The 13443-nt window shown below is 36.9% G+C and overlaps 1 protein-coding gene across 3 annotated transcripts in view; it reads right to left on the bottom strand.

Moving 5' to 3' along the window:
* Positions 1 to 685: 685 nt before the first annotated feature.
* The window catches only part of SPTLC1 (serine palmitoyltransferase long chain base subunit 1), a 37389-nt gene continuing 24631 nt past the window's right edge, over positions 686 to 13443 (bottom strand). The window contains exons 10-15 of one of the 3 annotated variants that reach the window (XM_054053974.1): positions 11469 to 11564; positions 11078 to 11174; positions 9794 to 9848; positions 7303 to 7420; positions 6356 to 6429; positions 686 to 4489 (exon numbers count right to left, since the gene is read on the bottom strand). In XM_054053974.1, coding sequence (XP_053909949.1) covers positions 4396 to 4489; positions 6356 to 6429; positions 7303 to 7420; positions 9794 to 9848; positions 11078 to 11174; positions 11469 to 11564 — 534 coding nt within the window. In that variant the 3' untranslated portion in view covers positions 686 to 4395. Of the gene's footprint in view, positions 4490 to 6355; positions 6430 to 7302; positions 7421 to 8279; positions 8504 to 9793; positions 9849 to 11077; positions 11175 to 11468; positions 11565 to 13443 lie in introns of those variants that run through there. The other 2 variants (XR_008447731.1, XM_054053976.1) reach the window with 2 other exon arrangements.

Below are 13443 nucleotides of genomic sequence, written 5' to 3'. Positions count from 1 at the left end.
CTCAAAGGTGGAAATTCCACGGCCCAAGGATACCAAGGGGGATGATCATGTCTCTATCAGGCCTCAAAATGTTCTCATTTTTGGCCTCCATCAAATATAAGTTATCCAGTGGATTATACATCTCCAGTTCTACTAAAGTGTTTCCTCTGACTCCAATCCTAAAAGTTTTTTTGCCAATACTGGATCCCCTGTTGGAAAAAGCAGCTCAGTTATCCAAAGAGCATGCAGTCAGGTGGTAACACCCTTAATAGCAGGGGTAAAGAGAGAAATCATACCCATTATAACATGTTGGACAATATTTCAGTATTTTATTCCATCAAGATCTTTCAAAGCTGGGCCATATTTCATATGGACTCAAGAGTTTGTTGATATATCATAAATTCTATACTAAGTCACAGCAAAACTGTATGTGGCTCAGTGTCTAGTTTCCAACAGTCATTTTCCGTAAGTATCTGCTACCTGAGTATTAGAAGATGGTCCTGTAGAAAACTGTCTTTCTCTGATAGATACTTCCAGCAATCTGTAGCTCAGCTGATTTATTAGTATATGTGACTTATTATGCATATTTTGCAATGACCTAGCACATACTGAACTAAAATCTGAAAAATGCAAATAGCAAGACAGGGATAGCCCATTATCTTATTGGCATGAAAAAGGCAAAGCAACATAAAAAAAGAACAAGAAATGTTATCCAGACACTTCCTTTTATTAGGATGCTGAAACAGTTTAATGTACAAATGCCTTCTGTTAGTTGTAAATATTTCCTTTGATTAAGCAGCACTTACAGCTCATGTATATTTCTCAAGTCATCTTAAGATGCAAGACACTTCTGCGGTAGCAGCTTCATAGATAGTGAATACCAACACCCCACAACCCTGTTTAAGATAATAAAGTCCAGATGGAGTGACAGAAAGGAGACAGTGCACTATTCTGTGCAGTGACTGGGATCGTATTTCAAAAGTGAAAAAAAAAAAAATCAAAGTTATTCAGCCGTATCTATCTTTCTTTCTTAATACTCTCCTTATGCATTTCAGCTCCTTTCCAAAAATAATGACTACTATAATAAACAGAAAAGGCATCTGTAGGTTTTCCTATAAAAACAATGAACGTACATAAATAACAATCAATTATTTTTAAATATTCAAGGAGAACAGATGTCTTTTTAAACATGTTTCTTCAAGACAGAATACCTTCAAAGTATAAATCCTTTCCAGTCCATCCCAGTCCCCACATATTGCAAACAACTGATTTCACCAGGACAGTTTCAACAAATGACCGCCTTATTACAGTTAACATGCATTCCTTCTCAACTACCAGATACTAATCTTCAGTGAGAAAAAAATAACAACATTTATTTTTTATCACTATTTATTACCCTGATGGTTCCACTTAGCTGAAACTCTGTTCCAAATACTTGGCAGGGCAAAATACCTAATTAGTTGAATAAAAATTAGGAATCTAGATACTTATTTTCAATAGAAAAGTTGAAATTCAGAATAAGGCCCGTGTGTGTTTGATTCACCTCACAGTTATCTCGCTGAACAGCTTTTCAGTTATTTACTAAGACCCTAGCCTCACTCACATATCATATTGGCTAAGAAAGTTCCGCTTCATCCAAACACAACCACCAAACAACTAAAACAGTCTTGTTCATATACTTACCAGCCTAGAGCACTGAGAACTTGAGCACCTTGCCAGGCTTCTGATTTTTTGATGTCAAAAGCTTAACCAGAATCACCTGCTGTCTCCCTAACACTAACCAACTTTTTTCTCCAGAGGTATCCTTCCCCTTCATTTGCTCACCATGACAGAGCTGTTTGTCAAAAAAGCCAAAATAAAGAGGGCCAAACATACTTATACTGACTAAGCATGTCTCTCTTCACCAGCTACACCTCATAAGCATCTTAATTTCTCATGGAGACCATGTGTATAAACTGTCAGTAAAACAGACATTATAACAGCACTTCAACTGCTATCAATCATAAGCTATACATTTTAATGTTATCTAAATGATTCTTTTCTATACACCTGAAAACAACAAAAACAAACAAAGACAGTTTAACCAATGTTTTAACGTATGTGTTTGACAAATGAATTGGATGCTAGCATCTTTTAGCAACACACTGGAACTTCTGTTTCATAAGAGCTGCTTAGTCACAGATTTGACAGAAATTCCACCATGCTTCCAGCTAATTTAGGCGTAATCATTCCATTTTAAAGCAAAAAGAACAAAACTAAAAACAACAAAACAAAATCATGTATCTAAAGACTGCTGATGGTTCTCAAAAGTACAAAAATAATCCCCACATTTGCACACAACCTAAAACAAAATGCAAGAAGCGAATATAGATTCCGCAGCCTAGTATTCCAATCCTAATTGGCGATTTGCTTATCCTTACAGGTTTACCTTGAACTCCTAAACCATTTGTGCTGCTGCACTGGCATCCAAGTGCCTCATTTGTTCCCAGTATACATCAAAGGACTGAGATTACTTGAATGTTCAGGTTTCAATCATCAAACCAAAAACGGCTCACAAGCTCAAAGTATAGTGATAAGTTTTAATTTCCATTTCTCACTATCTCTGAGGGTCTTGAGAAGGTTGATTGTTTTGCACTTCAGTTCCAGTCTGAAAAATGAGAATCAGCTTCCTTCCCCAAATTTTTGCTCTTTGAAATTGTTTCATTCTCACAGGGTTTTACTCACAGTTTGTAACAGAGAAAAATGTAAATGTCAGTGAAATAGGAATACTCTTTCACATTGGAGTGAAAGTTTCTCCTACATTGCACAATTATTTCAAGTAGTCAAGTAACAATAAAACAGGTGCTTCAACGCAACTTCAGTTGGTTTATCTACAGGTGAGGAGTTTTGAAAGCCAGTGCAGAGACAGCCACTGTTAACTGAAGGAGGCAACACATACAATGCTTGTCTGATGCAAAATAATCAAAGTATGGTTGATCATGCTGTAAAAATCTAATTATATGATAAGTAAAAATCTGAATCAAACATTATTAACTTTTTATTTAAACAATGTTTCTCAAAAATAGTCCTGTAGTCCTTGTAGCGGTAAACAAAAATGGCACATAGGTACAAAACCACCCAGAATACAGATCAGGCAGAATATAAAATTTTTAAATGGGCATTCTTAAAGCAAAATCTGAAACACACAGCTATGGTTTTTATTTTATAAAAAGGTACAGCGTACTGTCATCCTTTCTTATCAGTTTCCTCCGACTGGTGTAATGTGCCCCTCTGTGTAATGTCCATTTGTGCTTACTAAAAATCCTGACAGTGAAGGATTTTTATTACTCCAAATATTACTATCCAATTAACACAGGAGTTTTATCTGCATGTATCGAGTTGTATTTCAGTAGTATTTGTACCACCTACATTCTTAATTGCTATCTGTGAGTCTTCCCCTCTAAGATATAGCTATTTAGAGACAAAACTTAGCACACATTATTTTAATGCTTCAAAGCAGTTTGACTAAGCCAGTGTTTAGATGCCGTTTCAAAACGTTGGTTCATTCATTATGTTGCTTACGAATCCTCTTCAAGACCGGTGCAAAGCCCCCCTAACTGAACATACTATAATGGAATTACACTAGTTTCACAATTCAGAGGTTTCATTTAGACATTTCTAAGTTAATAATATGAAAAATCTCACCTATAATATCAAAAGTGCATATAATTACATAAGAAAAGCAGAAAGCAAATACTATTTAATATGAATATATGATTTAGATAATGTAATTCTCTGTTCAGGCATTCTTAAAAACTGGCTTCCAAAATGGTTAGAGAAAGATATAAACAAAAAAGAACTGACGTTCCTTCTACTATTCAATAAAAATTATATAATATAGCACAAAATTATCTCTTAAGGTGTTGTTTTCTCCATATTAGCAGTATTAGGAACACTCTATCTTCATCTGGGGCAGAGGGGAGCAATAATTCCTTGACATTTATTTTAAGTTCCTACATTATCAAAATGAGAAAAACAATAAACTTAAGATTTTTTTTTGGGGGGGGGAGGAACAACATGTATGCATTTTTGAAAATATACACCGACATTTTTGAAAACATTTAAGGGTTTGAAGGAATACATTTAAAACTTTTTAAGATGCAACTTATGATAAGAGTCCAGTATGCAACAGTGATACCCTCTTTTAAGGAATGCTAGTGAATGCTAGAGTTTGAATTGCAAGTACACTGTGTTACTCACAAGTTCCAAAATCCAGCATTCTTCCCCTCACTGCATTTGTATGATTCTGGAACAATCTTGTTATTCACTCAGGTTTCAATGCCATCAGTGGAAAAACTTGCAATATCTGAAGTGAAGTCACTACACAGTATAAAACACTTAGAATAACTGAGGGAAAGAGGAATCCAAAATAACAGTCTAATTCAATACAGACTGTGCAGCTTCCTTAAGAAGTGATGCAGCTTTGTCAAGTTCTTGTTCTGTTTGTTCCACTGTTATCACTACTCGAATACTAGAAAAAGAAAACCAAAACATACTTTACTCCTTGCCTTCAGCTTTAGACTTTTCTTGTACTAACTTTAACAAATAAACATCACTAAGTCTAGCGAAATAGTTATGCATTCATATTCAACCAGAAGCAAGAAATGTGACTAAACAGAAATGGTCAGGCTATTTCCCCAGCCCATATACCCACCACAGAAATTTGATTGTTACAGTTTTTACCTGCAGATATGCAGCTTATGGAAACGTGCCTGGTAACAGGCCACATGATGATTATTGTGTTTCAGCTAGTTTTTATGCAGTGACTGAAAGAAGGGCAACACAGTCCTCTATTTTTAAAAAGGGTAGAAAAGATGACCCTGGGAACTATTGATCTGTTAGTCTCATCTCTGTGCCTGGGAAGATCATGGAACAGATCCTCCTAGAAGCTGTGCTAAAGCACACAGAGGATGGGGAGGTGACTCGAGACAGCATGGCTTCACCAACAGCAAGTCCTGCCAGACCAACCTATGATGGGGTAACCATATCTGTGGACGAGGGAAAAGCAATGGATGTAATCTATCTGGATTTCTGTAAAGCCTTTAACACGGTCCCTCACAAGTTCTCTCTAAATTGGAGTGATATGGATTTGATGGGTGGACTGTTCGGTGGATAAGGAATTGTCTGCATGGTTGCGTTCAGAAAGCAGTGGTCAATAGCTTGACGTCCAGATGAAGATCCGTGACACGTAGTGTCCCTCACAGGTCCATACAGTATCCAGCGCTGCTTAATATTTTCATTAATGATATTGACAGCGAGATCAAATGCACACTTAGCAAGTCTGAAGATGACACCAAGCAGAGTGGTGCAGTTGTCACACCAGAATGATGAGATGTCACCCAGAGGGACCCAATCAAGCTGGAGAAGCAGGCCTGTGTGAACCTCACGAGGTCCAACAAGGCCAAGAGCACAGTCCTACACTTGGGTCAGGGTTATCCACAGTTTCAATACAGGCTGGGGGACAACGTGACTGAGAGCAGCCTTGCAAAGAAGGACTTGGGGGTGCTAATTGATGAGAAGCTTGATGTGAGCTGGCAATGCGCGCTTGCAGAAGGCCAACTGGGCTGCATCAGAAGAAGCGTGACCAGCAGGTCAAGGGAGGTGATTCTGCCCCTCTACTCTGCTCTTGTGAGATCCCACTTGGAATACAGTCCCCAGTTCTGGAATCCCATACATGAGAAGGATATGGAACCACTGAAATGGGTCCGAGAAGGGCCTCAAAGATGATCAGAGGGCTGGAGCACCTCTGCTATGAGGACAGGCTGAGTGAGTTGGGGCTATTCAGCTGGGAGAAAAGATGGCTCTGGGGAAACCTTATAGCGACCTTCCAGTACCTGAAGGGGGCATACCAGAAAGCTGGGGAGAGACTTTTTACAAGGGCATGTAGTGATAGGATGAGGGGGAATGGCGATAAATTGAAAGGGGGAAGATTTAGATTAGACATTAGGAAGAAATTCTTCACAATAAGGCTGGTGAGACACTGGAACAAGTTGCCCAGGGAAGTTGTGGATGCCCCTTCTGTGGAAGTGTTCATGGTCAGGTTGGATGGGGCCTAGAGAAGCCTGGTCTACTGTTACGTGTCCCTGCCCATGGCAGGGTGGGTGGAACTAGATGTTCTTCAAGATCCCTTCCAACCCAAACCATCCTATGATTCTGTGATTTCAGGGTATTAGCCTCCTGTAACAGTCACTGAAAATATACCTCAAAACGGAACTCTTCCCATTTTCAACAAGACCAACTATTCAATCCAGTTTATTGAACAACCCCCCACCACTGTATGAAAAGAGATTGAGAGTCATATGCATTAAAATGAAATAAGTATTGCCTTGCTACTAACCTCGGTGGAGGAAGACACTTTTCTTCTTTCTCCAAATAGTGGGCCTGAGTTAATGCAACACCACTCTTCATGCACTACGAATAAAGAAAATAGAGCAATTATCACTGTAGGAACTTACACGAGCATATCCTTTTAATCACTCAATACAAAAAACTAACTTTTATGAGTTTAGTGTCAGGATAAATAAGTTTTTTTCCCAAATGGAGGTTTTGAAGGTTGTACAAAATCATCTCTAATTTTAATACAGCATAAACACATAAAACAGAATATAGCTTCTTTAGCTTTCATCTCTAAGAACTCACAGGAAAATGTTGTATTAAGTAGCTTATTAAATCATATTGAAGCATATTTTCAAAGAAATCAACTTCAGATTCTTTTTGTTGGGTAGTCTAGTTTACCGGCCACCTGACATATCAAACTTCTTCATCAACCTTCAATTCCTTCATGTGGGAGAAAGAATGAATGTGTACTCAAGACGGAAAAAGTATGACATACAAAGCATGAGACTCTTCACACAAAAAACAAAGTTCACAGACTCACACAAGCAAAATTACAGAAAGATAAACCTCAAATGGATAAAATACAGCATTAGAACTCTGTTGAAATGATAGCTTTTATTCTTATGAACATCATAGAAATTTTCTAAGTAACAGTTTTGTAGGCAAATTTAACTTGAGTTTTGAATGTGTAAAAGGAAATCATTATTTTCTGAAATAAGAAGTCTAACATATATTTTTATCCAGTGCTACAGACCTAAACGTCTGCACCAAGAAATAGTTATAAGATAGTCTTTAAAACAGTCCTACAGTCAGCAAAGAAATTGAGTTTCTTGCAGCATTGCTGCAAGACATTTCAAGTTCCCCAACAAGCCTCCTTATCCATATACATGTTATTTATTATCCACATTCAAAGGCAAGGATATACTTAATTGCTATGGGGAAACTCACATAATCCACAACTCTTTGGAGCAACTTCACATCATCTTCTCGAGATCCACAGCTCTCTTCCAACTGTAGATGCAATGCTGGAGAAAAAGATTCTCCCACTACTTTTAACCCAGAAATCCTAGAATAAAAAGCCTTTAATGCATATCCTAGCTTGAATACACTTGTTGAAGTTATAGATAGTGTTTCTGCTTTCTAGGTGGACAGTGAGGAGGAAGGGATATTTCACATTACTAATACTAATGCAGACAAAACACGTGCATTTCAGCTCCCGACAGGTAAAGATTACTAAACTTATGAAATTTACTAAACTCCTTAGCAAAGACATTAATGTAGTTTCAGCAAGTTTGTTAACAATAGTGGCCCCTCATTTTGAAAAAAGGATTAACAAACCAGAAATTCTGAAAGGTTCCTTATGAAAACGCAGGAGAAATGTTAGTGTTAGGCCTGTGTGTTGCTGATCAAAACACAACTAGCTAAATCAAGTCTTTGGTGTCTATATTAAGAAAACCAATAACAATAAATCTTCTTACCCACTCATGTGATAAGAAGAAATAAGGCTTACTTTTTCAGCAAGACTTCTGATTTTAAATTATTTCCTGCAGAAAATCATTACAACATCATCTGTCACTCAATCAGAAGCTCCTCTAAAACTAGTTACATTAGTAGAATTGCTCCCATATCTGCATGTAGGGACAGCTGTTAATCAGGTCCTTAGAATTTAATTGAACTGTAAAAATGATTGACATATGACTGTCATTGTCCTGACACATCATTGGGACTGAGTTATATATATATATATATATATACACGACTATATTCAATATCCAAGCAAGACTTCTGGTCTCCAAAACTATCAGTTCCCATAAACTCATGTCAATCATCAGCCGTAATTTTGATTTGCTGACTTTTATGAGTTTGCCTCAGACCCGTTGTATGCTTATGCCCTCATTTTCAAATACCTTTGCTATTTTCACACACACACACACACACACACACACACACACACACACACACACATAGCATTTCTCTTGTTACTGCAGACATATCTAGCAACTGGAGATACAACATTTGGTAACATAAAGGACAAGGAAAAGAATTCCAGGGTCCAGCTGCTAGATAGAAAGACATACACAGCATAGTCATATACATATCTGTTCTTAGTTACTTCCCTAGGACTGAGTTGACTTCTAGCAGTACTGTTCTACAAGGAGGGAGATGAGAATAGAAGTCAGATGAAGTCTCACTGTAATTTAAAATGTATTTGCTGAAGAATAGAGTTTAAGACAAGATGCTACAACAATTAGGTTTTGTTTAGAGAGAAGCAGTATTAGCTTCTCTTTACAAAACAGACATAATTCTTTAATTGAAATAGATAATTATAAACTTCCCCCTTCCAAAGAGTAAATGAGAAAAGATGAGGAGGAAGGAAGCTTTGTATTACCTCCATTCAAACTGAGACTTTGCCTGAATAACATGCATTGTATTTGCAATGCACTTACTCATTGAGACTGCTTGCAAGTTTCAAACTTAATTTTAACCTTAAAAATTTTTCTGTCAGTCACAGCTGTAGTAAACTGAAGTACATAATTCATCTTATCCAACTATTTGAAGAAACCCAGGAGTTTAACACAAGGTCTTCTGATGGCAATACTTTATCCTTCATGTATAATATTAACTATGTTTTTTCTGAGTCTCTTCCAAATTAAGATTCAACGAATATTTGAGAATCCAATGCAAGCCCACTGTAACCTTCCTGAAATCAGAATTCATTTCTTAACAAGTGCTGGGAAAGTTTCATTTTCAGAGAAAAATGTACAATTTCCACACAAATGAGAAGTCTGAAAGATCGGATTTTGAAGTAAATAAGGAACAAACCCAGCCTCCTGAACACAAACATGCTTTTAAGGCTAGTTCCATATTAGTACATTAAATATGCCTTGGACTGTTTTCTGGCCCTGTGGTAAATGCGTATGGAATGAATCACATCCATACTCTGAATAATGAACACTTCTATTACTATTTACCGTTCAAGTCTCATCGGTAAGAACAATACTGTATTAAAGGGGATTGCAAGGTGCAATGAGTTTTCTGAGAGAGTACCTGCTAAACTACATCCCAAATACTTTCACTTAAGACATTATTGTCAAAATGCTTATCAACACTTCATAGATTGAAAGCTGTTACACTCTCCTAAAGGCTTAAATGTGTAAGGGTTCGCAAACGTATTCATTATCATTAAGCTATCACATTTCAATTCCTGTAAGGGATTTTGAAAACCTGGACTGCTTTTAAGTTGCATAACAGAGACAGTAGGAAACGGATGACTTTCTTCCTCTCATATATACCTAATTTAGAGTACATACATCCAGTCTAAGCATCTGTAAAACCAGAAGTAGATTTGGGCAAGGACAGTTCTTTAAAGCTGGCATGATAAAGGAATGGTTAAATCAACAACAGCCAAAACAAAAAGCAATCACCAAAATACACTTACCCTTGTAAAGCTTTGTGAATTCGTTCGCATTTAGCCCGGAGAGTCTGAAAAACGTCTACATACACACACACATGCAATTGAAAAAAAGAAAAAAAAAAAAAAAAGAAAAGGCTTAGGTATCCTGAGTCTACTTTATGTTTCTATTTGTCTAAGATTTAAAAAAAATAGCACTGGGAAGGAAAATATAGATGTACGAATCTACTGAAGTACTAGATCTTTTACTGCTTTTCATAATGTTTCTGATTCTCATTTTTGCCAGGAAATGACAGGCTTTTAAGACCTGACAAGTGTATTACTTTCTTTTATCTCATTACCCCAGCTGCATTCGTTCATGATCACAGGAAAAGGATGATACGAACACTTGGTAATGGGATTGAAATAGCAGCTCCAACTTCTTTATATCTACAAAATATCTCAGCCATGCAGATCCTCGATCCTTTCACCAGCTCCCTGCGGATTCTTAAACATGAAATTCTGACTCCTGGATCTGCAGACCTTTGTTCTTTTTCTAGGTAAATGTTAACCATCCACTGGGCTTTCAAGTAGTTTTTATTTATTTGTAACAAATTAAAATACTACTACTTTTTGTAGATGTCCTCCAATCTGTTGATGCTAATAAAGGCTAAAAATAAATACACACAGATTTGGCCAGTTTTGTCCTACTCATATGTCTCACTCCTTCCACCCACCACAAAAAAGTCTTTCTTAGGATCTAGCAATAAGGGCGGTTCTCTGATTCCTTGAACAGAAACTCCTGCCTACCAACTTTATCCAAATGCCCTCTACTTCATCCTACCAAAGCTGCAGTTGTTTGAACAATTATAAATACTGAAACTCTTGCCTGCATGCTTACTTCGAAAGGAAAAGAGAACTATGTACTGCAAATGGAAAGGAAAGGGTTGTTTGGTCCTGAGGAAGTATATTTCCATTTGTTTCTCTTTAACCTTTCCTTCCTCCATTTGTGTTGAAGGAATTTGTATTCAAGGAAGAAGCATTTAACGAGCCTACAAAGCATATGAATAATTTCTTATTTGCTTAATGATAACCATATCTGTCCCTCCTAGCCTCAAGTAACTCATTCATTTTCAGCTGGAAGACTGAAATGGGAGGGAACACTGAAGAAGAAAAGCAGGGTGGGATAACATACGACGAAAAAAATCATGCATGTAAAATTAATTACCTAAAAAGAGAACAAAAGAGTGAGGAATCAAAGTAGGAAGAAGCGTGAGTTATTAGTTTTGGGTGAAGAAAGACTGAAGAATAAGATCATCCTGAACTAAGTACCTGGATTATCTTCCATAATATTCAGCGCCTCAATAGCAGCAGCAGCTAACAGAGGAGGCAGGGATGCAGAAAAGCAGTAGCCCTGACCAGACAATCGCTATGGGGGACAAAGAAAAAAGGGGGGGAAAAAAAAAAAATCATTTTTTTTTGTTCATAGCAATATAGACAATGTTTTAAGTGTTAACTCATATACATTTAATAAACCTCTCCTCTCCAGTTACAAACTCATCTAAGGACTTAAAAGTAGGTCTCCAATTCAACATTTCACAGAACCAGACAGTTTTGTATGGAATCAAATGTTACATAATAGTTTATACCATAACAGTCCTTGCAAACTGATATTACTACCTCTCATTTCCTGCCCACCATATAAAAATGAGACCTGGCTTACCTGATGGTCAATAATAAAAGATCTTCCACAGCAAAATCCTCCAATAGAAGCCAGTGAATTTTCCATGTTTGCACTAATAAGATCTATATCATCAATCTGCCAGTTAAATTAAGAAGTTATTGAGATGCTTTTCACTACATTAAGATTTATAAGCTAAACATAAATCAATTTATAAGCTAATAAATTAATCGATTTATAAGCTAAATCTATTAAAGATATATCTTATTTCATATTACCATGAGCTACTCATGGTTCAACCCCAGCCAGCAACAAAGCACCACGCAGCTGCTTGCTCACCACTGTTCCCCTACAGTGGGATGGGAAGCAGAGTGGGAAAAAGTGAAGCTCCTGAGCTGAGATAAAAACAGTTTCATAGGACACAAAAGGATATAACAACAACAACAACGATATAATATACAAAACAAGTGATGCACAACACAATTGCTCATGACCCAAAGACCGATGCCCAGCCTGACTCTAAGCAGCAACCGCCCTTCCTCAAGTTTATATACTGAGCACAACATTTTATGGTATGGTATATCCCTTTGGCCAGCTTGGGTCACCTGTCTGGCTATATTCCCTTCCAGCTTCTTGTGCACCTCCCTGCTGGCAAAGCATGGAAGCTGAGAAGTCCTTGGCTTAGTATAAATGCTACCCAACAACAGCTACAAACGTCAGTGTGTTATCAACATAATTTTCATCTCAAATTCAAAATATAGAGAGCTACCATGTACCAGAAAGAAAATTAATTCTATGCCAGCCAAAATCAGGACAGCTATAATCAAAATAACAATTTTAAGCAATACAAAGAGACTTTAGAAATTCAGATTTATAAACCAGTAAATAACTTATATAAGATCACTCTTTTCCAGACATTGTAACGTGAAGAACACAAAGAACAAACTATACAGATACTAGTATCAATTCCTCAAAGCACTCAGTGTGACAGTGTCCTTTAAAAATGTAAGTAGTCCCACTGCAGTCAGCAGGAGTTAGACTGTGATCAAAATTAGGCATAAGCCTAGTTAAATCAGGAGTTTGAACATTAGAGACACAATTGTCTTATTTCACTTGTTAGCTGCAATCATTTTTTTTTTGCCAGGCTCTGTAACGAGCACCAATGACCACTTCTACAAATGCCCACTCTGAGCAGACAAAACTGAAAGATTATGTTTGTAAATAAATATAATGTGGAAGATAATTAATCAGATGGTAGCCAGCAAGCATCACAGTAGCACCTTTTGCTTCCTTTTCTAAAACTGTTTAACATTCATTTCCATATTTGATATTAAGACACTCAAAGTTAAAACAATAGGATACATGGGAAGACTGAATGAATTCCCAGAGTCTGATATTTCACTTCCAAGCTGAACTAAGACGCTATCAGAATTAGTGAGAGATGTTCCACACCAAAACATCGGCAACCAAAACAGCACTTCTTCCTTCCCCAGCTCATGCAGCTATGGCAACAAATGACTGCAAGGATAATATTTTGGATTTTCAAAGTACTCCTCAGCTGAGTAAACACCGTAAAAGGCAGAATCTTAGGAAAAATAAATTGGTTTAATCTGCTGGTAAAGTAGTAAGACATCTTTGAAAGTACCATCAAAAGCTTTATCCTATTTTTTCCCACTGGATTAAAAGACAATAGAGCAAAGTAGGCTGGCTTTGTGCCAAGATGATTTTTCTGACTCATCCCTAGCCCTCAAACATTTTTGTGTAAGCATGATACTTTTAAGAATATGTGGCTGTAAACTACTGCAATCATCATCACATTTAGAGTCAAAAAAAGGCTAGAATTATGCATTGTAAAAATTCTCACTATCTTCTTCCCTAAAGATAAGTAAAATTATTTTAAGTATATGAAAGAAAAATGCCAAGACCTGAACGCTTTAAGACTGAGGAAAAAGTATGTTCTAATTTCTATCATATACTACTAAACATTTTTAATGGTGTAGGTATGAGAAATCAACTG

The sequence above is a fragment of the Cuculus canorus genome, chromosome Z (genome assembly GCF_017976375.1).
Source record: "Cuculus canorus isolate bCucCan1 chromosome Z, bCucCan1.pri, whole genome shotgun sequence".
Lineage (NCBI taxonomy): Eukaryota > Metazoa > Chordata > Aves > Cuculiformes > Cuculidae > Cuculus > Cuculus canorus.
The sequence above is the reverse complement of the archived record's forward strand: the minus strand, read 5'-3'. Positions and strand labels throughout refer to the sequence as shown.